Source organism: Monopterus albus, unplaced genomic scaffold, assembly GCF_001952655.1.
Source record: "Monopterus albus unplaced genomic scaffold, M_albus_1.0 scaffold112.1, whole genome shotgun sequence".
Lineage (NCBI taxonomy): Eukaryota > Metazoa > Chordata > Actinopteri > Synbranchiformes > Synbranchidae > Monopterus > Monopterus albus.
The window spans coordinates 141,474-165,860 of NW_018127992.1; the positions used below are offsets into that span (position 1 = coordinate 141,474).

A 24,387-nucleotide genomic window follows, 5' to 3' on the forward strand; every position below is an offset into this window, starting at 1 on the left:
CCAGAATAACTTCCATCAGCTCCTTTTTTGGCTACTTTTAGAAATAATTTGCTTTGTGATGCAACTGGAGTCCAACATTAGCTGCAAGTGGAGACGTTTAACAACAGTATCTTGTATGAGATTTTAACAGTGATTCCTGCAAATGTGACTACTGACATTTGAATGATTACCCAGACATGTGCATGATTTACAGTTGCCACACTTTACCACCCAGCCTGTTTTCCGCCTCGTTTAAGTGCTTCAGTTGGTGTTTACATGCCAAATAGTTGAGGCTTTCCATTAAATGAAGCTAAACTGGAGCACAACTGGCACCAGAGTAATTAAACATGGCGTGGTAGCAAAGCGGTAGCTCCGCACAACTTGTCTGCGCTTAATGGTGAGCAATAAAACTGCCAGACAGATGAATAGTACAATAGAACAGAGGACGTGCAAGGCGGGGAGAGAAGGGGGCGACGTGTGGACATTTCTTCAAATACCCCCAGCGAAGGTTCCCGTAACCGCAGCCACACACGCGTTACATAACAGAGACCTAATGGTCTGTAAAAGTTGAATATTAATGCTGGTACAAATATGCATGCTATTGAGAGAGGGGTGTCTGCAAGCTTGACTGGTTTTTAAGTATTAGACAGACCTGCTCCAGTCGGTCCTGCAGGATCTTAAAGGACTGAGACAGGTCCCGTGTCTGTCGCCAAGTCCACGCCGTAAACAGCGCGCTGCATGCGGCCAGGGACAGAGCCACCAGGGCCAGAGAAGCCCAGACGACCCGCAGCTTGCGCACTCGTCTCCTCTGCAGAATCCGATGCATGTTGGTGCAGACTGCACTATCACTCACCACGGCAGACCATCCGAAATCCGCACTTCAACTCCATTCCAGCAGAGCATGAAGTCCCTACAAATGCGTTTCTGTCCAAATGTCCATTTCAGCAATAAAGATGCGTAAGAGGACGGCCTAAAACCAGCATGTACTGCTTTCAGACGGGCAGATCTGCTGTGTAATTTTCACTTTATGTGCCATATGAAGGGTGTTAAAGCAACAAATCATCCGAGCCTTCCTCCGCACAAATCAAAGCCACCATCCTCCGTGAATCTGCAAAGACAAGAAAACTGTGCAACTTGTCCACATCAACTGTTGCATCCTTCTCTCTGTGATTCGTTGACTCAGCTCTCTTGTCTTCCCTTTTAAATTGCGTGCTGGGGGGTCACTCTATTAGACTGAGCACACGTGAGCGTGAGTTTTCACTCTCAGACTTGGAGGTGAACTTTCCATGCGCCCGCAGCGAGCTGCGATGTTGTGACATCAGCGGGCATCTTCCGTAAAAAAACAGCGAGGTGAGCACAAGGAAAAAAACCAAAACATACGAGGCTCACTGGAGCTTCTGCTTCTCAAATCGTTTCATCAACTTGCATGCCTTGAAAATATCCACCGTGCACGCTTGTAACAGTTCCGTTGACAACCACACGGTGGCTGTAGTGCATAGGCAAAAGCTTTGCTCTGATGATGATGATGAAGGATACTGCACAGTATCTGTACCAGCAATAGACTGACAGTGGTCCCACTGCCTTTTCCCAGACAAGCAAAAATTGTTTGGCAATTAACCTCTCCGGTTCTGAACAGGAGACAAATTCCTTGTGTGTAACTTACATAGTCAATACATTTGATAGATTAATAAAAGCATTGATAATTAATTTAATCCAAAAGCATCATATATATATAAAAATGTGTGTGTGTTTTAGTATAAAGTTTCACGTTTGTAGGAGACAAATTAATTCATTAAATGTCAGAAAATGTGCTGTAGTTTGCTGTAGTACCCGATTACACCACCAGGTGGTGCCACTTCTTGCTTGATGAGATGGAGTTTACACGTTTACAGTATTTTCATAGTAGTTTCATGTTTTTATCATTTATGCTTTCAGTTCAAGTGTGAATAATTCTGACATGTTAACAGCTCTGAAAAAATATGTGCATTAATGCTGGAAAATGATTAATAACTCATTTTGGATAAATTTGCTAACGCACCAGGACAAATTTGAAGTGGACTCAACACATTCATGCAAATTGCAGTCAGACAGATTTTATTCCTCTGATTGGTGTCAAATCCTGAACAGTGCAGTCAAACAAGTAAATAATAAAACACTCTCGTAGTGTGAAAGCCTAAAACATTTTAATGAAATCAATACTGTGCAGGTTCTGGGATTCGATCCCGTGAAGCCCTTTTAATACCTCTGTAGAGGAAGTCCTAAATTCATGGGGTTCCTGTAAAGAAGCACCAGTGACTGCATGTAAGTAACATGTTAAAAGACACTAACACCAGCAGTGAACACACCATCTTAGCATATGAATGTGGGGTAACACACTGAATGACATCAAAGTTGTCTATTTGTTCTGACAGTGCACAGTACTTGCAGTACACATAACATTTCTTTTCTTGTCTTAAGTTGCTCTTTAAAGTTGCTCAATTTATTGCGGAGGTCTGAGTGTGGATTTGGCAGGAATTGGAGTTGAATCCCTGATTTGCTTTTGAAACAGTCTGAGGACTCCATGTTGGGAACGGAGTTAGGAGTTGTGTAACTGATAACTCTGAATATGGCACTCTGATGGGAAGTTGCAGATCAGGGAGGATATAAATATCTTTTCATGTTTCCTTGGACTCTTGGTTTTTGGGCCGTGCACAATATCAGTGCATAACTTAATTTTCCATATTGACAAAGTCTACATATTTTACACATTGAAGCACATGTATATTTAAAACACAATGTCCCAAAAATGAAAAGAATGAATAAATAAATAGATGACCCGAAAGTTCCTCATTCAATTGTTCTCTAAAGAATGAAAAAAAGTACAAGTTGCAAAACTTAGAAGGGCAAATCAGTGGTTTTTTACTTGTTTAGAGTGAGAAAACAAAGAAAATACAACCCACAACTCAGACTGTTTTCATTAAATGGCTGGAAATGATACAAAATGTCCTTTTTTCCCAACATAAAACTGGATATAAAACAGAAGTGCAGACAGGAACTGTGCCACTTTAATTTTAGCTGGACAGGTTCAAAGCCACAGACTGAGCCCAGTCCAAGATTTTCTTTTATTTGTCAAATTCCACTAGATGGATTGTTTTTGTTTGAGTCTAAGCTTCATCCATTTTTGTTTAACCAGCCCCAGGAGTGTCCAGTTTGGCTACATTGACAGTGGTTTTGGGTTGAGTCCTTCAGACTGCTTTGGTGCACAATGCCATCACTAGAACTCTATGTGCATAACAGAAAGAGAACTGTGCAAATACCAACGCTGTGCTTCAGCTTTGCACACCCTTTGGTTGCTGTTGTCATAGTTTATCATAAATTTAAAGGGACAGGATACTCAGAACTCACTTTTTACATCAGTCATACACTGAAACCATAGACTGTATATAAAATTGGATGATGCGTCACAACTTCCTGCCAAACTATTGCCTTCTTGCTTTTGTGATGCAGCTTTCAACCAGACTGTGTGCAGTAGTGACCAGCAGTGGAGTCATGGTATCAGGCTGCCAATCAAAGCTGTCAAGTTATCCAAAATACACCCCTTTTATATTATGTAACTTGTTTAACACAAGCTTGTAAGGAAAATGATCATTGATACATAAATCTGTGATATCTACCCAAAATGACAGAAATTACCTTTAGAATAAACATTTGATTTTTATTTTTCCACTTGTCCCATCTACTAATATGGAAGGGGCAGGGTTTATGACCTGTACGGCCACCAGGGGGCGACAGTTTTGAGGTGGCTTCACTTCTGGGAGCTCTCAGGTCATCCATCTTTATATAGAATCTATGGTTCAAACAAACACCCTGGTTTTGCAATTTTTCTGGATATTTGTGCAAAAAATTGATTTCATTCCTGGATGACAAAGTTTTGAAACCTTAGGTAAAACTTTCACAAGTATTACCTGGTTTATTACTAGGTTAAGGCTGGGCCAGGTGCTCCAGGGCCTCTCCTTCACAGCGCATACAGTGGAAGCCAAAGTTAGCCGTGATATCAGAGCAGCCTTGGCTGACGTAAAAGTCCACAGATGGTTTGTTCCAGTCTAGAACGGTGAACTTGAGGTTGCTGCAGCCTGCAGCCAGGCCCAGCTATGGGACAGCAGAATTAAACAGACAGATATGAGTACTGCTGTGCCGACATGAGTGATGGAAGATTCTGCTCATGCATACAAGCTCCAATGCCACTGGAGAAGACCTCTGATCTCCTTCGTTCAACATGTACAATACATTTATATTTTTGAACTGTCACATATAAACAAGATGAGATGAGGTAGATGTTTTACCCACCTGTGCTACCTTGCTCATAAGTGCTTTACCAATGCCCTTCCCTGAAAGACAGATGCCATGTGTTACTAAAGACTTCCTGCACAAATGGTACAGATGCTTTTTAAAGCTACATTTCTCTAGGCCATTATCACATCTTATATTGATCGCATTACAATTAAGAGATTATTATTTAGCTTTAGCTAGGAAATAATGTGCCCCACTGGGTCCTAAGGACTCTTTTGCAGGGGGGTTATTTGTTATTCTGTGACAGTGTACCGTACCTCTGAACTCTGGCATCACATACAAGTCCTCCATATAGATGCCCCGGCCCAACCAAGAGTAGGAATAGAAGTAAAGTGCATAGCCTATCTTTGTATGGCCTGAAAGCAAACAGTCAAAAATGTGAAATCTGGAAAAATGGGAGGTGTTAACTAAAATATTTTCCATATCACTTAAATAATCACAGCATGGCTTATTGTGTACTTGCAGCTGCATATAAATTCTTAATATGTTTTGAATTTTACATGCTATTGCCATTCAGGACTGTCTCCTCACTGTCTGCCTTGTCACTTGACATTGTGCTGCTGTAATTCTGCCGTAGAGCTGGGACTCATTAGTCAGTAGCTTTGGACTGGTGGTTGTGTTTGTTGTTGCTAGGAAAGATGATGTGTTAATTTGTTTTGAGTCTCACTAGACTCTCTAGTGGCTGAAAGGAAATGAGTTAATGCAACCTGTAGGAATCACCACCACAGATTTTTGTCTTTCTTTTATTCACTGTGGTTGTTAGGTTGATTTGAGCGTCACCATCCAATCCTGCACCCTTTCATGCAAATATACTGCTTGGTTATCTTACTCAAGGAAAGTGGAGGTGCAGTAGGGCATCGCCCTCACAAACACACAGGTAGCCATTCCTCATTATGGAGCTAGATATCTGGGGCCAGTGGAGAGTGGACAGTGGTGGCAGCCTTGTTATGTAAATGGTATGTCTAGCCAGGAGTCACATCTGGAGTGAGCCTATTACATTAGGGAACAGAGAACTATCACATTGGCAAGGTCTGACCTCAGTTTTTTTTAATGTAAATTATGGGGTTAATCTGCTCTGACAAATGCTGCTACGCAAGTTCTGGCCTGACACTTTGAAGCATGTTACACTTCCAGCCACAGTCCATACAGTGAGGTCATAACAGGTTTTTCCTGTGAGGAAAACACAAACTGTTACATCCCTGATCAGAGAAAGGCTGGGGACAGCAGCACAGGAGCCATTTTCTACCAAGTGTGGTGTTAGGACACTTTTTTTTTACATGATCTATACAACTCCATCACAGTTGTTGGCTGGTGTGGGATATCGGTCAGTGAAGGATGGTTGTCGCTCACCGTCTTGGGTTCTGTGTTGTTCTGCCACCTCAGCGATGATCCCATGGAAGAACGGGTTCTTGGAGAAACCATCCTGCTCCAAGTCTGTGTATGAAAAACAGGCTCATGAAAAACATGATGTTTTCACAGAGAGGTGACGGCCTCTTTTCACTGCTCTCAGGCCAGTAGCTAAATCTGAGGACACCAACAAGTCATTTTAGATGCAACATTTTTCCACCACAATCAAACTTTTTTCAACCAAAATTTAAATTCTAGCAGGCTGGAGTTGTTATTTTACAGAGTAGCCTCAGCACATCCGAAGTATTCACACAGTACCTTTCTGTGTGACTTTCACAATGTCTGTCTGATTCTCATATTCAGCCAGTTCCTGAGGAAAAAAATAAAAATAGCAGCAGTTATTACTATTTCTTAATTATCACAGTCAAACAAATGACCATGAGTGTCATTTCTACTCATTTGGTGAGTGTGCACGCTCCAGTAAATGCATTTTCCCATAATATCCCAGTAACCCATCTAGCAACACTGTGTATATTTAGTGATCTACTGATGTGAGATGGAGTCACTGGCTGCTGAATGTATGAGTTATAGCTTATACAGTTGCACTCGTCTGCTCACCATGATCATCCGTGCGATGTCCTTACAGTCCTCCATGTTGGCTGCACGGATAGAGAAGTCCATGTCTGATGTGCAGAGAGCCGCGGATGGCTATGATGAGAATTCACAATAGGATGACTGCAGATGTCCTGCAGACTATAGACCGGAACAATAAAGCCTCCCGAAATAGACTGTAAGATGAGCTGAGAGTGCCCTTCTCCAGGATAGAGGCTTCCAGGAACCGGAGTTCACGTCACGATGTGATTTGGAGGATGCGTTTACTAAGTGTCGATTTTAATGCATGTCAAAAGCAGAGGATCCCCAAAACCAGGTGTGTGTGTGTTGTGATGTGATTTTCCAGGCGGCAACTGAACAATGGGTCATCTGCGCTGCAGACCCCCTATCTGTGTAATCCTATTACGAGACAGAGCAGGACCTCATGAATATAAACACTGTAATCTATTGGGGCTCTTGTAGTGTTTGTTCTTTATTTTTGAATCCATAACATGTAGGGAGTGGGTTGTTAGGACAATCTAAATGCACTTTTAGACAGTGCTAGGAGATCCATTATTGATTAGGATGTAAAGCACTTGACTGACAGTTTATTAGGTACACCAAGATAAACCTAAATCAGTATAACCCCCCCCTTCATGAAGGTGATGTTGTTCAGAGAGTTTACAAAACCACTTTCCACTCCATATGAAAATCCACCACTGCTGGGAATCAGCTTCCCATGTGGACGGAAAACTTCCTCAAAGGATTATAAAACATCCTTTGTAAAGGGTTTATAAGTTACAAATGTTGGCTTAATTACTACTGAGCAAATCATTTACTAATATCTTGGAGGAGGGCATCTGTGGCTGGCATTTATCCTCCTCCACAGTGATCCTCTAGGGGGCCTCAGGGCGCAAATATTCCTACACACATACAGTGATATCATCTGAAATAGCAAGGTATTAAAACTTGCTTCAAACAATACACGGCCTCAGTATCAGGTGAAATGTTGGCATAGTAGCAAACACATTCACTGTCCAGTGTACAACAAGCCACACATGTGGCCCTCTGTCATGGAGAACAGACCCAAAGGGGCTTTTCACAACCTAACTTGATGTATATAGTGTGTTTCTAAGGAACAGAGAACAAAACGGTAACACAGAGTAAAAAGATCATTAATAAATAATTTAGTTACAACTTAAATTCCCCGTTAGGAGGTGGTACCTAAGATTTTTTTTGAGGTTGTGCCATGTGTCTCATTTGCTGGTCTACACAGCCTTTGACATGTTGTGGTTTTATTTTACTCATGCAAACAGAAGATGTGTCAAAGTTTGTCTTTTTATCATCTAAACCATAATTGCATAGGGCTGTGATTAGTGTCATTTTCCCAACTTTTATAGTTAATACAAAATATAAACACTGATTCTGGGGCAGTTCAAAGGTAGGCACTACTATAGTCACTCAGTTATTTACTGTATAAACTAGGCTCATTTAACACAGAGTTTCTATAGGTTCTATTCAGAAATCATCTAAAAGCTAAAACTGACTTTTACAGAAGGTGTCAATACTGGACACACCGTGTGGCCTCCATTTGTGAGCCTCAGTGCCAGAAATCAGTGCCAGAAATAAGTATGATTTCACACACAAATAATGGCAAGTCCCCACAAAGTTAGAGGAACTGAGAACGCCTTGGTGAGTGAAATGATGCACCACAGAAAAATGACCTCATGAGTGAATCAATGGGAAATACTGGGTGAAAAATAAGACCAGAACAAATAAGCAACCCCTAAAATAGGGTCCCTGTCACTTCTCACTTGATTATTATTTTAAATTCAGTGTACTAAGATGCTTATAACGACCTTACTGCCTTTGGTTATTTACTGTATGTGTTGATTCTATACACAGAGAGCAGTCACAGTATAACTAAGAGACTGGTGCTCGGGGCTAAAAATATATTTTGTGAACGATTTGTCAGGGTACATGACGTTTTGCAGAGCACAGGGTGGGGAGGAAATGAGCAGAGAGAAAGGGGATTTTGCCGGGCTGGCTTCACATGCTCTGTGGTCAGTTTTCACCTGAAGAAAAAAAAAAAAGAGGCTGTCTATGCAGCTATTAATAGCTCCAGCAGGTCGCTGGGGCTCTAAGACTGACTAACGACTCCCTTCATAGACGCACGAAGAGAAAACACAGCACTGCCATCCTTTTTAATAGCGGCCTCTCTGGATCTGCTGATGACGTGCGTAAGACGCTGCTGACACAGATGCAGTTGAGGAGTCACAGACAGTTAAAAACAGAAAAACGGTATTAGTCACCGGATAGTGAGGAGGAGAAAGGGGGCCTCTGGCTGGGTTCTTCACATCTGACAAATGCTACAGAAACTCTGGGAAAATGGTGCTTTGTATGCAAGTAGAGCACAGTTTTTCTCATTTTGATACTGAGTTCACTATATAATTGTTGTGGTAGCGAGACAGTTTCTGGGTCCCTTGAGCAAGGGGAGGGGGGTCCGACCTTGAAAAACATCCCAGGGTCACCAGTGATGTGTCCAAGTGCACCTGAGGCTGTATCTCAAAATCAACAATCAGTTGATGGCATATCTATTTTTAAACCATTCAAACAGACCACTCAAATGGTGCAATGAATGGAAATCATTCGAGTCATTTTTCATATCTTTTTGACAAAATATCAACAGTGGATTTCCAAAGGTTGTGTCATTTCAGGCCTCCAGAACATGTGTAGCAGAGCAGCTGGTGCCTGTCTACATCAGTCACACATGGGGTCACGGTTTGTTCTAATGTTACACAATTAAGCTTTAGACCTGTGAAGCTGACTCAATTTTTTTCAAATGCATGTTTAAAACAGACTGAAGATGAGTCTTATTTTATGACAAAACTCATCTGAAAGCTTTATCTTCCTGTCACTTGTTTTTATTTTATTCCAAAGTTGTCAAATTGCATATGCTCAGCAGCCTGTAAGCTATAATTACGGCCTGTTTTACAGCCACATTACATTTGGAGACTAAAGCAAACAAGGACAGAAAAGCTGTTTCAGGTCATTTCATTTCATAGCTGACTCTCAGGGGCAATTAAACTTGTACCAGCGGCTCAATAGAAGCCAAGTTGTCAATATAAACATCTAACATGAATTTTTAAATTGCTACAAGATCTTTTATTAATCAGCGCTGTAAAAACCATCCACAGTAGGCTATATCACTTTATTTTGTCATCATTAAATTTTTCATAAACTTTTGGATTCGGTGTTTCTTTATAGTTGAGAAAAGTTTGTGTTTCGGACATGCGTTGTTTTCACAGAATATGACAGGAAGTGGCATTATTACTTCTTCACTTGTCACCTACAGATATAATATTGTTGTTATTCACAGTATTGTGATGCAGGTTCATTCTAAGAACTTAAAACTTTCAGATTTTGTACCAGGCAGTTATTTTTTTCGTGTTTCTAGTCTCTGTGCTACGCCAAGCTAACCAGCAGCTGGCTGTAGCTTTTGATTTGACCTCATCATACTATTGTTTCACTGACTTCTTGAGAAAGTGGTTCCAGACGCTATTATTCAGACTCAATACAATCACATTTAATGGCAACTCTTTCATGCCTGTACAGGAAGCCACCTCCTCTTCCTGTTTAGTCTAGATGCTGATTGGCCCCTGAGCTCAGGAGCATTTCCCCACAACAAAGCAGGCAACACTACATTTATCAATATCTAAAAAGAGATAAAAGTGACATAAAAGAGTCAAGACAAATGAGGACCTTCTGCTTTAACTTTCCTCCCTCCCTCATACAGCTGCTATGTCTTCCATTTTTGGACATGTTTTTGCTTTCAAAGTAAGTGCCCTCCATAATTAGTAACTTCCCCCATATTATTCTGTAAATGAATACAAAGCAACGCCCAGCACAGGGAAAGCATTGTGACAAGCTATTCAAGGGCCTGGTCTCCTTTTATTCTGCTTGTCGTTCCCTCTGAGAATACAGTAGCCACAAGAGAGTCCAAGAAGTCACATTTTTTATTTATTATAGGATGTTACGGCTGTAATTGTCCCCTATTCCAGAAACTCTTAATCAGAATGCCAGTGTTTGGTCCTCCTGTCTAGCCTGCTCATGTTCAGTCTGACAAATAAAAAAAGGAAATTAGCTCATCAGCAGACTGATGTAACCGTCATGTAAAGATAACTGGATGAGGAAAAAGGCAGACAGGGTGTCATTCCTTGTGCTCCACATAGACCCATTGACATGCCTTTATTAGGACATCTACAGCCAGTGGTGTATGGAAGCAGCCAGGCTGGCAGATGTTGCTTTTTGTTTTGGTTTGTTCTGCTTCTCATAACTTCCCTCAGACATTGAGTCATGTGATTCCTGCAGAGGTCAGGACACTTTCTTGCCACGGGACTCTGAGTGGGCCATTCAGTAAAAAATTAAACAACACTGAAGGTTCATTGTCAGTAAAGATAAATAGACAACTAGCTCCAGGTTGTGTTCAGTTAACAGTTACTGGATGAGGTGCAGCGTGTCCGGGTTCACTTTCGGTAAGATGTTGGCAAACATCAAATCTGTGCCATCAGCCTGAGATAAATTACTCCTATTCACTTCTCAAACAAAAAGTATTATTTACAGGCCTCATATTTTTGTTCCTGTGATAACATCTCCATTAACCCCCAAACTTCCCCTTTTTATCCCAGGACTGCACCTTGAAAAAGGTACATTTCCATAGCCTTAAGAGCAGGTCAAAACTGAGGTTAGCCACGTTTACAGACAACTCAGACTGGCGTATAAACGTGTAGCTACTGTAAACATGCAGTACATTTTAATGACTGTCAAGCGTATAATGCTCCTTCTAGGCTTAGGGCTACTGTGCACATAGTAATCTGTCTTGCATATTTGCACACGAGTAAGTACACAGATTACTGCTTTCTGATATGGACCTTAGGAAACATGGAAACATAACCTTTCTAAATGCATCCCAGGTTGTTTGTTGTTGCTGATATCAGCAGCTGACAGGCAGTAAAAATGGAGCCAGGCTTTTCCCTAGAAATGAGACCATGCAAGGGTAAGGAAGTATTAACAAAACGTTAGCTGGCGGTGTGCTCCCACACCTTTCTGACATGGAACTGAAGGGGGTGGGATGGGGGGTCGGCTATGCTGAGATGACAATGGAGCCAGTTTTGGCACAACAAATTCTATTAATTTGCCTCCGAGCAACCAAATGTAACACTATGAATGTTTTCCAGAAGAGAATGAAGATTTGTGCCATCGTGCTCAGATGATATGTGCGCATACTAAGTCCACGTCCATGTTAGCAGCTCTCTTGGTGATCTGCTTAGACACAGTAGTGCTTCGGGCTAAATGCTAATGCTAGAATGCTAACATGCTCTCTGCTGATGTTTGGCAGGTTACCATTTTAGGTTAGCATGCTAACAGCAGGCTAACACTTGATAGACAGCATTAAACACAAATGTTTTACTGGGTTTGCCAGAATTTGGCCTTTAATGAAAACAACAACAAAATCAATTATTGACCTAAATAAAGTTAATAGATTGCTCCAGTTCATCCTCCCGATAACATGATTGTCTGTACCTAATTTCAATTTAATCTATCTAATAGTAGAACGATTTCACATAAACACACAAATAACACCCTCGTGGTGGTGCTAAAGAGAAAGTCGAGTGATAATTAAAGTCAGTAGAAATTTTTTTTTTTTTGGACCATGAATGTCTGAACAAAATTTCATATCAATTATGCATTATTTGACATCGCCATGCCAAGAGACACACAACTAGGGAAAAAGTAACAAAGGGGAGGGAAATTATAAGGAACGACAAATAAAGTGCAGTTCCTTGATTTGTTTACAGTTAAACATTTCACTTAACGTTTAAATGCTTGCATTTGGTTTGATAATTTATATTTTAATACCCTTGCAGAGGCTCTAAAACAAACACTTACTGTATGATGATACACTTTTACACAGGAATTTCACATTTTTAAGCACCTGTTGTTTCTTCAGTGTTATCTAACCAGTACCCTCGTGTTCACAAACATAAATAGACAAAGGGTTGTACATCGGCTGCCCAAATTCCCGTATTGCAGCTTGTGAAATACATGTAGTACATCTGAACTCCACATACACAGAAGCACATAAACTGCTGTAGCAACATCCTGAGGAAATCGCCTCTCCCTTAAAGCTTATGTTGTAATGAGGCATCAAAGCCTGGGCTGCAGCCAAAAAGTGGTTGTGTGTTTGTGAGATTAACTAGGATTTTAAGTGGCAGTAAAACTTCTCAGACTATCAAATCACAATTTCTGAAGTACTTTAGAATTTATCAAATCTAGAGGTCTCTCGGTTTCCTTTCTTTTTCCTTCTTAAGAAATGTCCTCAAGTTTAATTCTTTTGAATTTGAAACAAATAACAGGAAAACCTGACCATGAGGCCAGAAGATAGAAGGAACCCCCACCGACGACTTTGCTTCTGAGTAACTGAGCCATTTCCTTCCATGAAATTCGAGGTGTTTTGTTCCTGTTCTGGAAGGTGCAACCAGGGAAGGGGATAAAGACTTGGATTTACATGCCTCTCTTACTGTTTCACAAGAAGACCAACATCCCTTTATTATCTTTACTCTGACACTGCTCAATATGAACTTGTAATCGTGACCATTATGCACAGGTGTGAGTTCTGTAATCCACAAATTCACTGGCACTGCAGCATACGTTCGGACATAAACAGAGCATTGGTTGTCTTCTGCTATGCTTTGTCATGGAAAAGTAACATCACACTCACAAAGCATGTAACCACTCGAGACAAACACACCCGGTGCTACTGTAAGACCTGAACATGGTCTTGGGGTGTGTGGTATTCAAGTAAATATTGTAACAACAAAAACCAGTATGACTAGAAAAGCAGGGGGGAGAGAGAGGCTGACAAAAGGACACTACAGGAACAACCAGATATGTGAAAAGGTAATTTAATGGTTTGGGCCATGACTAATGATTTTCTTGAGTTTCTTATATTCAGGATAGACGTAGTAATGACTATCATTAAATTTATTATGCTGCTGTTGTGACCGTTTTTTAAGTATCTTGAAGGTCTGACCTCTCTTTTCTTATTTGACTCATGAGGGATTGTTCTGTTTTCATAAAAACAACAAAAATCAATATGGTGAGATTTGTTACCAGTGTCCAGGCCAAGATAGTAGCAATAAGCTAAAAACATAAATGGGATAACACAATTTGTGTTATCCCACTAGCGTGGCTTAAAAATGATTGGCAGGTCTGATCATTATTATATGAACAGTTCATGACATTCTTCATGTGCAGGATGCAGGATTGTAATGTGCTTTTTGCTTCAGTACAAAATGCTGCCTTCACTGTTGACAAGCCTAGATACTCATCAGTAAATGCCTTTGGCAGCTGATTTATAGTTATTTAGAAAAAGGGAAGCGTGCATAAAGCATTTCTATCATGAATTAATGAATGATTTAGAGTGCCGTTATACTTCCTAAATGTTCTGTTGTGCTTGCAACAGTAGCAGCCTTATAAAACTGTCTTGTAAAGATGCTGTATCGCAACCAAAACCGAGGTCACACCCTCATAAATATGATGGCAGCTCTTCTAAGAAGCAAAAAGAGTAACCTGCCAGATAGCTCAGTAAACCTGCTTCTTGGAACAGGCCTTTGAGGCTGTCACAGGGTGACGGTATATACATGGCACTAGATGAAAGGTCGGGGATTGCTAAAATTATTATACTTTATTCTGAGGGCTGAGAATTTCATGGCATTCAAATGTTAAGATTTTTAACAGAATTAAAAGAAAGGAGGAAAGTTAGAGCTATAAACTACACAGCTATACAAAATTTGGTGCCAGTCCACCAAATAGATGCTGATCTTTCACTGAATATGTTTCATGGACAAACCTGAATGGGTTGAATAGTTCTTTCTGTCTATAGACCACTGTATGATACCAGTGTGAAATGTTACAACATGTTCTCACATGCTCACGACCTGCAGCTGCACCCCTGCCTATGCCACAGTTCAGATACTGACTGTTCTAGAGGAGGGCGGGCGCCTGACTGAGATGGTCCATTATGTCACTGGTGCCCCAAGAATGGTTCCAGTGTGCCCGTCTAGGCACTGAGGCAGGTGTGACGTCCAGAACTTAACTGTTGTTGGGAGAAACCCAGAAGAAACAGGGGCTCTACTGTTTCTTCTAGTCAGGCACACCCAGCCACATGCACACATATACAGATGCAGACACATGGAACTGTTTTAACGTTTTCCTCTGCCACTGTTCAGATTGGCCCATGAATAAACACTAGAAGCAGATCTGAACCAGTGAGGCCAGCAATCTCCATTAGAGACTGGCTATGACGCAATGCCATGGCAATGAGAGGTAGTGGGTTTCAGATGTTTCCTCAGTATGGTATTGCACATGTACTTAAAACACAGTGAAACTCTAAATTGGAGTAGCATGTTGTTGTCACGGCTTGAATAACCTTTTAAACATTTTCACTGGTCTGGTGAAGTTAAAGATATAACTTAGTGTCAATATTTATTCTCATAAAGCTTCTTAATCAGAGGCAGAATGTAGTGAATTGATTAGTCTAGACAAGTAATGGCAAATTAAATGATTAATATGCAACAGATTTGTTAAATAACTAATATAACTGAGCACATTCATGCTGTTTTTTTTTTTTGTTTTTTTTTTTTAGATGTAACATCTTAACATACAGTGGTGTGCTGTTAGGCTGGCCATTATGATGTCCAGTCAGTGTTCAGACCAGCAGAACTTTATTTTAAATTGTAGCGGAGACACAAATGTTTCCAAAAGAATACCAAATAGGTTAGGCTTTTTATTATTATTAACTCAATACAGAGGTAAAGTCATGACCATGTTAGGTCACTACCACAACAAACACATTAGCATCCAGAAGGAAGAATGCCTCATCTGAATCAAACTCGAGTACTTTGGCTGCTTTTAACACTCTCATCTCAAAAAGCCTAAATGTTGTTAACCCTGATTTTTTGCTCTTTCTTTGTCCCACTCTCTCTGTGCAAAAGAACACGACCTCCTCAGTCTGGCAGCCACTGTTTGGACTTTTCACTGACAAGAGGTCATCCATGGCTCCAAAAAAACGCCTCTAGTAACCTTCGCTAGGTGGGAGATGGGGCTAATTTACAGACTTGATATTGATAACACAGGGTAGAGAAGCTGGGATAACAGCAGAGGGGTTGTAGCTGGCAGTGTCATGGAGGAGGGTAGTATAACAATTTTCACTGGGTTTATCGATGTGTACATGCAGTCTTAGTCTGGGAAAACATTACATTTGCTTCAGTGAGGAGCCAATGTAGAATTCACAGTAACTACTTAAGAGGAAACAGACTGTTAAAACAATCATAGGGATTAAAAATGCAGCCTTTGTAAATATCCCCCCCAAAAAAAACTTTAATGCCAGTAAGTGAAGAGACAGGTCAGTTGTTATCCGATTGGCCATTTACTCTGAATCCCTCTTCTCACGTAAATCAACGTGTGTGACGTGCTCGCGCCTACGCTGGTTAAAACGGTCATCCCGCTGAGCTCGAGCGAGTCACTTGAGTCCCAGTCATCGAGCGGAGGAGGGAGAGCATGATTCAGTCCGCACATAAACTACCGGAGCCTGCGTCCGTCACACCGCCTGTTTTTGTTTTATATTACGAGGAACACGGAGCTCAGAGCACAACCTGGATGTGAACGTGCAGGAAGCGGCCGGTGTGTTTAAACGGATCACGGGATTCACATGAGGCGCACGCGGACATCGTTTGCACCAAACTGTGACCAGGTAAGACTTAGAATAACACACCTGAAATAAAATGGAATTGAACTGTTTCCCCACTAAACACTGTCAATTTAATGTTTTGGCGGTTATTTCTGAGATTGTACGTTTAATAAAGTGTGTTTTAGATGTTCCAAGTAAACATAAACCGGTCTGTAATTCAGCATCAAATTAACATGTAATTTCTCTCTCAACTGCATTTTATTATTATTTAGCTAGGTTAGGATGAAACATTTACCTTCCGCCTCATATATAGCATGTTTTAAGAATGAACTTTTAATGTAGCCCTTTAGTTGACCCAACTATCTAATTAAATATATTTTTGCCAAACGTTTTAGATGATGTTTTCATCAAGAATAGAGGTAACTAGATGAACTGTTCGGATCTGGCAGCTCTTTCCACCACTCAGGAAACAGAAGTACATGTGTTTATTCAAATAACATTATTTCACTTTGTGACGTCTTGCATGAAGGAACCAGTTTTGTTCAGCATTCCTGGTTTATTGCAACACATAGGTGTCTGTTTTGTGTTTTCAATGCTTTTCCATGTTTGTAATCCACACCCACCTGTGGATTACAAGGGTATCTTACCTGTCTTTAGTGATGTGACACACACCAAGAAGCATGTCATTGTTTATAAGAGAAGTATTTAGAAAGGAATGCAAAGCTGTTTCCTGCACAGGGGATTGATTCACAATGGCCACCACCTTGGAGCAGTTGGTGGTTCTCTCTGTAGCTCACTTCTGAGGAGGGAGCTAGGATGTAGAAAGAATGGCCCAGAAAAGAGAACAGGGGGAAAAAAAAAATAAAGTGTAGCACAATGGAGAACGGGCGGTTCTATAATATTTGTAGGATGGGAGACAATGGGAGGCCAGATGCAGTTGCATAAGACTTGAGTGAGCAAGGTCACAGAAGCCTTTAAGTCCTCCAGTAACTAGTAGTGTGGCAATAATTGCTGGTTTTAATAGGTGGCATGAGGTTGAGTTAAAAGAAGGATTTGCGACTGTCTTTGTGTCACTTATGCGGTACAGTAACCGTCCATTGGTTTTGCCATGTTTCCAGTTCATCGATGTGCTTATACCAAAGGGCTGTACTTAAGGAGTTCACTGCTATGAGGACAAATCTTAAGCCCAAACATAACCACATATTTACTCACTGAGTGCGTCACTTTAGCTGATCCTGTTTGGTGGCCTCTGTTTTTCCAGTGCAGGTTGCGTTGACTGCTCATTCTTTCCCTCCTCAAGGAGTTGTAAGCTTGAGATTGCACAAAAGGTGTAACAAAGGAAGAGTTGCTTCATCCTAAGCTAATCCTTGGTGTCAAAATAATTCACTTCCTGGATGTAGCCTCTCCTTCTTCTTTTTGAACCTGAACACAGCTTAAGCATCTGTCAAACTCTCATGTATTCATGCATCTTTGAAATGGATCTCTAACTATCTTCACCTGCCTCATTTCAGATAAAAGCAGTGGATGACGCTACACTCCATTTGTAGACGAAAGGTGGAAGCGTGGGAGAGGTTCTGAAGAGGACTAGCTGACCAGCAGCAGTTACACAGCCACTAAAACCTCCTCCAGACCCAGCCAAAAACGCACCATGTCTCTCAACACTTTCCACCTCATGCAGACCCTTAAGAATTCCCCTGCCGCCTTACGTCACCGCTTTCGCCGCGACCGCACAGAGTCTTTGTCCCATGGTGATCCTCTTTTCAAAGTCCACTACCTGGGTACAGAGAAGATCTTCTCTCTGGATCGAGAGCAGGCACAGGATGCTATTGACCGCTTGCTAGAAGGTATTGCTAATGAGAAAAAGCTGAGCAAAGATCACGCTCTGGTGGTGCGTCCAAGATACGTCGAGGTCAAGGAGATAAGTACAGGACGGCAGCTCACTAAGACATTCCTGCAGGACATTGCATACTGTGCTGCTGATGCCAACCGGCCAAATGTATTCCTGTACATCTGCAAACATCATGGACAGCAGCTGCAGTGTCGGGTGTTCTGGTGCAGCCGGGCAGAGAGGGCACGAGACATGACTGCTTGTCTCGCTCATTCCTTCCAGCGGGCGTTGAGCGACTGGCAGCAGGACGGCTCAGCCACGCTGAAGCCAGAGGTGAAGGGGAAACATGCGGAGGAGACATCCAACTCTCCTGCCAACACAAAGAACTCGACTCTGCCTGCCAGTCTGGGAAAAGGTGAGATGACAATATTGCCTTCCAAAAGCAAAGGACAGTGCAGTTGAGGAAAAAGGGACTTAAAGTTGGAGAACTGTAGGGATGAGAAACTGGTTAGCTTTTAGCATAGCTACTTTAATCTGGTGTTGCTTTTTACTTCCCTTATTAGTAGACTTGGAGCCTTTTTTATAGACTATAACAAACTTAATTATCACAGTATTGCTGCATTTTTCAACTGCAGGAAACACAAAGCTATTGTTAACTTTATGATTGTGATTTGGATTTTTAGGGCCCAATGGAAAAATGGTTGTTGTTCCAGAACTTTTTTAACTTTCCAACTTCATTGCCCTTATCGTGCTCTCCGCTCTGGGTCTCTAAGTTTAAAAAGGGAAGACTTCTAAAGGTACTGACACACTGAGGCAAAACCAACTGCTGTAGTAGTAGTAAATGAACAGCCGCAGTGTGAAACTTTGGACTAAAGTTTGATGGAGGCTGTTAGGGCTGGTTTTCTATTCATAATTAATAATTTACCACCAGTCTTTTTTTATTTGCAACTGCCAGGCTAACATCACTGACTGTCTTTTCTTTTCAGTTCGCTGGAAGAAGAGGGGCTCAGTATCTCACAGCCCCCTCAAAGCCATCATCAGAAGAGGATCGTCCTCCGACAGCTGGAACTGAAACCTGGCTTTCTTTAGTCCTTCATGGAACCACATTAACCTGATGACAACATCAGATGACAGCACTGGAGGGAGGGAGGAAGGGAAGGAGGGAGGGAGGGAGGAGATGGGTACAAGAGGGAAGGAAGGACAAAGGGTTTGAAATTGGGAAGTGGGGAACATCCATATTTGGCCATATGGGGACTCTGCTTGTGAGATGATGTTGCTGAAATCTGTGTGTGTGTGAGAGAACTTGAAGGTTTTTTACGCAGCGAAGTTGTCTGCTGACTTTTTAGCAGCTGCTTTTGTTCGACTGTCAACAGCTGTGAGGACTTGTGACTGGCTGTGAGTCATTGAAGGACATGACTAGTTCATTTACGTGGCTCTTCTTTGGTCAGCTTACTTGTTTTAAAGGTGTCTACTAGATCCTTAAGCCACCAAAGAGTGTGGTCTTCTGGAAAGAGACAGTTGTGATGATCTGTAGGCAAACTGGAAAAAGACGATGAGAGTTCTGACTTTCGAAGATGGTTTTTATTTAACTGATATTTGTGGTCATGAATTTCTTTTACCCTGCGGCACTACCAAGCATGTTTCCCTTTTTTATTTCTGAAAAGGATGGACCAAAACACAGTTCAGGTCCTGTTAATACCAGTTCTGGCCAAGATTACACAGATGTCAAGATATGAGAAATGCAGGCATTTCAAACAAAAATGAAGTAAAACTGACTCTAGTCTATAATGCACTTTGTAGTTTTCCAACTGTAAAGTATGACTTCTGAAAATGTCAAACTCTGGAAATAACATGTTTCTCACCACATTTTAAGTGGTCATTTGCTTTTATGAATTGTATAACAGGCCCAGCACCTGTGTTATAAATTAAAAATGCCTCTGCAGGGTCAACGAAATCCCCTTATGTGCTACACATCTCGCTAACAAACACATCCTCACTGTTCAGAAATAAATTATGTGCATTTATGTGGGGGCAAGAACACAGCCATGACTTTGGTTTGTGTCTGGGGACACTGTGTTTCCATGTGGCGTCTCTGCGGGGAGCGTGCGGCCGTGCACCTGCATTCCAATAAGGGAAATCTGAGATGGAGAGTCTCCTTTAAAAGCCCCAAATTCTTCTCTATGTGCAACCATGACTTTGCATTTTGAGCAGCCTCATCAAAAGGTGCTACGGTGTGCTTTTAACTCTGGAGCTGGTGGATTGTTCACATTAACCAAAGCTATAAATGATGCCCTGACTACTTAAGTCTATTTAAAGTGACGGTTTTAGGCAGTGATATGTGCAGTATTGCATAACGCTCTCTCATGATGGCAATTTCTGTTTAAGGTTTATAAATGAGAGACTAGATGATTAGTGCTACACCTGAGGCTACTATTCACTTCTCATTTTGTTTTCTGACCACAACAAAGCTAGAGTTGCCTTTTTTTTAACAGGAGCGATGCCTGTGGTTTTTTTGACTGGTGTGCCGCTTAGTTTTTACCTGTCAGTTTTAACATTTTGTACTCGTGATGTATCTCTTACAAATGGCACAACCTCCATCTCAGAAAAGGGGGTAAAAATGCCTGCTTTAAGATGTATTATCAATGTACTGTTTTGTCAGTGTACATATTTAATTTAATGTTTTATGATATATTAAAAACTTTTATACAGCTTATTTGTTTTTGTGTTTTCATACTGTGGTGACTTTCAAGCCGACTTTGACCCTGGTAGATGATTCCAGGCTTTGAAAATGTTGTATTTGGCCTGAAGAAAACAGAATTCCTGTCTTAAGTGTGTGTGGGAGAGGAAGAGATTGAAGGGTGGCAGGGCAAGACATTCAGAGGTGACTCATTTCTCAGGGTTATTTTTTCCTGTTTTGTTTCAAAACCATCTGATACATACTACTTTCCAACTGTAGTACAGACACAGATAATGTTCTGACTGTGCAGCCTTGAAACAAACAGTACAGTGTGTGTGTGTGTGGTCAACATGAGTGCTGTGACAAGCTCTGTTCAGACATTTTGTTTGTACATGTTACAAACATGATGATTCAGAGGGTATCCTCTTTAACTGCATCCAATTACTGAAACCAAAGCACAAAGATCATAAAAAATGAACATTCATTTACAGTCATTCTAGTGAGATTTCACACTTTTTTTCGTAGAAGAAGTAGGTAAAAGTTCACAGAGAATCTCATTTTGAAGTTGATCATATACAAATGACCGATCACTCCTCTCCAGAAGAGTCCTGCACTGTTGGACTGCTGGCGATCCTGGTGTTTTCTCTGTGTTGCTGTAACTCCAGTAGGGACTGGACATGGAGACGCCTCAGAGGCTTCACCTCCTCTACAACTGAAAGAGGAAAACGGTGAAATCCTGAAAATCACACCTGATAACTTCCAAATTCAGATGTAGGGTGGGAGAACAGCTGTATCCCTTTGTAATGTAGCTAAACAGCACCACCTGCTGGCTGTAGTAATAACTGAAATCAAAAGTGGTTTGAAAATCCTGACTCCACCTGTTGTTCTCCATGACTCGTACCTTTGTCATAGTGCAGCTCGTCCCGGTTCCCGTAAACCACATACATCTCCAGGAAGTTTAGTAGACCCCCTGTGACAAGGAACCGGTCTGGGAGGGGAAGACTTTTGATGTAACGCATATCCAGGGCAAAAGGGTTGGATGGAGATGGAACGGTGCACAAACACACCAGCTCACTGATGACGTCCCACACACGAATACCTCAAAAAAACAGGAGAGAAAAGCTTCTTTCTTTTTTTTTTAGCACTTCTTGTAAATCTTTGCAGAGGTTGAACAGAATATAGTGTGGGTTTTTTAACACTAAGGCACCTAGAGCTTTTTTCCACAAACTTACTCCCCACCAAAGTAGTTTTTTTTTTTAAGAAGGTTAAACTCAAACAAAGACATCTGCATCTCATTTAGCTGATGGAAACTGGTGTAATTCCTGAATCTGTGCACCAAAACAATAACTTTCTCCTGTTTGGATTCCACACATTGTTTCCATACCTTGTGTCTGCCAGTCTGTAATGGACTTGAGTTTCATGGGAGTGTCCTTGATCATTGAATCAGTGCCTCCAATATTGACCAGGCGCTCGTGGTTGGAGCGTATCCAGGCGTAGGGGCGTCCGTACTTGACGTAGCCGGCCAGTAAAAAGAGAGTGCAGTTCACTTCCTGTTGAGGGACAAAGCCGGTGCTGTGTGAATGTTTGAGCAAGTTAATGATGATGTTGGAGGTTAGCAGAGGAACAGAACCGGCTTTCTGAACAATGTTTACATTGTGGTTTGCCCTGCAAACATAATCAAAGCTGGTTAGCACTTACAGGTACTGCTATCTCTCTTTCACTGGGAGATGCTGGGAGAAGATGTTCCTCACTGCTGGGCTCCCTACAAATACAGAAAGAGGTCAAGCAATGTGGGTTTTTTCTGTCACATCAGTTTAAAATTGACCAACACAGCTGTCACCAGACAACTGGAAGCTTACGCACACTCGTTTGGACCCTCTCCCATTCAGTTCAATGGGAAAGTGTTTGAACTTTTGGCTGGTAGTGCACATTATTTGGAGACAGATACTCGCACATAAAGGGGCATCAATTGCCTGGCATGGTGTGGCTTTGTTTTGGTGTGTGACTGGGTGTCTTGTAGGCCCAGAGGCTCCCCAGCCAGGGGAGAGCTGCTCTGACTGGCCAGGCTGGGGGAGCTGCTGCTGGGGGAGGCATCGCTGCTGTTACAGCTGCTGGTGGATGAGTAGGAGGAGGCTCTGGACACCACAAATCCTGGGGAACGCCAGCCCTGCATGGGGAGGGGAGGGTGACACAGGTCATTGATGTGCTGTAGCAAGCAGAATGTATAAAAGAACATTTATTCCATATCATGACTTGAACTATGACTCAAAAGTTTTCTCTCACCAGATCTCTTCCTAAAAACTGTAGTACTGGGCGTTTTTATTTGTTTTTTGTGTTCCTATAAAACACCTTCTGTACACTCACACACACACACACACACACACACACACACAGACACACGTATTTTATCTACAGAACTGACCAGATCTTCGTTGACAACTGTTAGCAGCAACTCCTCTTTTCCTCTAAGCCAAGGCTGGAAGTATTTAAAACCCTGTGAGGAAAAACAAAATAGTCTGCCTCAATTAACACGTTTAATCCTCTGTGCATCATCTCATTTCATGTCTAGTCACACCTGTAATGATCCGAGCAAAGCCATGTCGCTCAGAAAGTGCTGCAGCTTCCTCTTCTGCTCCATCTCTCTTTTCTATTCACACACATTCACAGATTGGAAATGTGTTAATATGCAAAGCAAACTACTGTAAGATTATTTCCTTCCTCCTCGATCTACAAATCCTCCAGCACCTTGCAACCCAGCAGCACCCTCCCAGTCTAGTGTCCTAGCAGCACATGCAACGCCCCCGCGCAGCATCTTGCACGCACCTCTGTCTATAATAAAGACTTGATTCGTTACGTTAGACCATGCAGATTAGAGAGAGTGCACAAACTGACTGAAAACGTGAGATTGCATGCAGCACAAAATGCATCAGATTGCTCTGCCTAAAATAAATTCCTCGGGTGTGATCTTAGTTCAAAATCCCATGTCTGATAAAAGAGTAGAGGGGAAACGCGGCTCACGGTGCCACTGCTCATCTCGATCCGAATTGCAGACAGCGTCGTCTCCTTCCCAGACGTGCACGGCGCGTTATGGCCACTGCATGTCAACACCAACGCCGAGACCCTGCTTGGCTGCCGATACACAAGCAGACAGGAGGTTTTGTTCTTCTCGGGTGTTGCCTTTTGGTTTATTCTGTCGGGTGCAGCGTGAACTTGGTTTGGTAATGGGGGTGTGACGCCCCTAGTGGCCGGGTTGTACATCTGAAATCTGGAACTTGGTGCCTGTCTTGAGTAAGATGGTCCATTTTACTTTGTAGTGATAGTGCAGCCCAAATCCCAGTGCCACAGTGATGTTAAATGGTGGTTAACATTGGTGGAAAGTAACTAATTACATTTACTCTGTATGATGCACAATTGTAAGGTTATCTGTATTTTGATTTTGTGCAACTTCATACTGTGACTTCACTCCATTTTAGAGGAAAATATTGGACTTTTTATTCCACTACATTTATTTTATAACTTTCTTTACTAGTTACTTTTCAGAACCAGGTTATCAGAAAAATGACAGAATAATCAAAAGACTTTATTGATCTCCAGTGGAAAATTCACAAGCTACCCAGTAGTAATTCAAATTATAAGCATTTATGCTGATTAAAACTGGCTTCCCTACCATGTCTTCATGGACCACTGGTTGAAATATGCAGCAGTACATCAATTATAATCAAATCTCATGTTATATACATAGTTAAATGTGCCCTTCTGCAAAGCTAACTGTGTGTCTTTATCTGTTTATTCCCCAGAGTAATATCATTCTTTTTATTAACATTTTATATCATTCTTAGCAACAACCATAGTTCCCAAAATGTTGAACCATAACTATGTTATTTA

General features: G+C 41.6%; 4 protein-coding genes across 7 annotated transcripts in view; 1 reads left to right on the forward strand and 3 right to left on the reverse strand.

Annotated features, from left to right (window-relative positions):
• tnfsf12 (TNF superfamily member 12) overlaps positions 1–1,564 on the reverse strand; it is a 6,883-nt gene extending 5,319 nt beyond the window's left edge. The window contains exon 1 of the mRNA XM_020611390.1: positions 632–1,564. Within this exon, the coding sequence (XP_020467046.1) occupies positions 632–805 (174 nt within the window). The 5' untranslated portion in view covers positions 806–1,564. The remainder of the gene's footprint in view (positions 1–631) is intronic.
• A 621-nt stretch (positions 1,565–2,185) lies between these two features.
• LOC109966520 (diamine acetyltransferase 2-like) lies at positions 2,186–6,413 on the reverse strand. Its single transcript, XM_020611391.1, has 7 exons — positions 6,274–6,413; positions 5,974–6,025; positions 5,659–5,742; positions 4,566–4,664; positions 4,306–4,346; positions 3,924–4,107; positions 2,186–2,254 (listed from the first exon to the last, which is right to left on the reverse strand). Exons 1-6 carry the CDS (start codon positions 6,334–6,336, stop codon positions 3,940–3,942), a joined length of 507 nt encoding a protein of 168 aa, XP_020467047.1. The 5' UTR covers positions 6,337–6,413; the 3' UTR covers positions 2,186–2,254; positions 3,924–3,939.
• Positions 6,414–15,778: 9,365 nt separating this feature from the next.
• LOC109966496 (low density lipoprotein receptor adapter protein 1) lies at positions 15,779–19,529 on the forward strand. Of its 2 annotated transcripts, XR_002275778.1 has the most exons (4): positions 15,779–16,060; positions 17,509–18,240; positions 18,509–18,622; positions 18,812–19,529. XR_002275778.1 is itself a non-coding variant. In XM_020611358.1 (3 exons), the coding sequence occupies exons 2-3, from the start codon at positions 17,646–17,648 to the stop codon at positions 18,895–18,897; spliced, it is 681 nt and encodes a 226-aa protein (XP_020467014.1). In that variant the 5' UTR covers positions 15,781–16,060; positions 17,509–17,645; the 3' UTR covers positions 18,898–19,529. The 2 variants fall into 2 exon arrangements, 1 of the variants encoding a protein (XP_020467014.1); XM_020611358.1 differs by lacking the exon at positions 18,509–18,622 and having other exon boundaries at positions 15,781–16,060.
• A 97-nt stretch (positions 19,530–19,626) lies between these two features.
• Positions 19,627–23,987, reverse strand: LOC109966495 (uncharacterized). 3 transcript variants are annotated; one of them, XM_020611355.1, is made up of 8 exons: positions 23,521–23,987; positions 23,078–23,149; positions 22,925–22,996; positions 22,476–22,669; positions 22,201–22,264; positions 21,887–22,052; positions 21,404–21,601; positions 19,627–21,214 (listed from the first exon to the last, which is right to left on the reverse strand). In XM_020611355.1, exons 1-8 carry the CDS (start codon positions 23,758–23,760, stop codon positions 21,090–21,092), a joined length of 1,131 nt encoding a protein of 376 aa, XP_020467011.1. In that variant the 5' UTR covers positions 23,761–23,987; the 3' UTR covers positions 19,627–21,089. The 3 variants fall into 3 exon arrangements, with proteins under 3 accessions (XP_020467011.1, XP_020467013.1, XP_020467012.1); XM_020611357.1 differs by having other exon boundaries at positions 23,248–23,609; XM_020611356.1 differs by lacking the exon at positions 23,078–23,149.
• Positions 23,988–24,387: the final 400 nt, after the last annotated feature.

What these genes read in the sequence shown, in the direction of transcription:
- LOC109966520 (XM_020611391.1), bottom strand. Translation starts at nt 6,336, where the DNA reads ATGGACTTCTCTATCCGTGCAGCCAACATGGAGGACTGTAAGGACATC. An exon ending in ACATCGCACGGATGATCATG is followed by an intron (nt 6,026 to 6,273) that starts GTGAGCAGACGA and finishes TTTTTTCCTCAG; the next exon opens with GAACTGGCTGAATATGAGAA. An exon ending in TGTGATGCCAGAGTTCAGAG is followed by an intron (nt 4,347 to 4,565) that starts GTACGGTACACT and finishes TCTGTCTTTCAG; the next exon opens with GGAAGGGCATTGGTAAAGCA.
- LOC109966496 (XM_020611358.1), top strand. Translation starts at nt 17,646, where the DNA reads ATGTCTCTCAACACTTTCCACCTCATGCAGACCCTTAAGAATTCCCCT. An exon ending in GCCTGCCAGTCTGGGAAAAG is followed by an intron (nt 18,241 to 18,811) that starts GTGAGATGACAA and finishes TTTTCTTTTCAG; the next exon opens with TTCGCTGGAAGAAGAGGGGC.
- LOC109966495 (XM_020611355.1), bottom strand. Translation starts at nt 23,760, where the DNA reads ATGTACAACCCGGCCACTAGGGGCGTCACACCCCCATTACCAAACCAA. An exon ending in CTTTGCTCGGATCATTACAG is followed by an intron (nt 22,997 to 23,077) that starts GTGTGACTAGAC and finishes TTTTCCTCACAG; the next exon opens with GGTTTTAAATACTTCCAGCC. An exon ending in TACAGACTGGCAGACACAAG is followed by an intron (nt 21,602 to 21,886) that starts GTATGGAAACAA and finishes TGTTTTTTTGAG; the next exon opens with GTATTCGTGTGTGGGACGTC.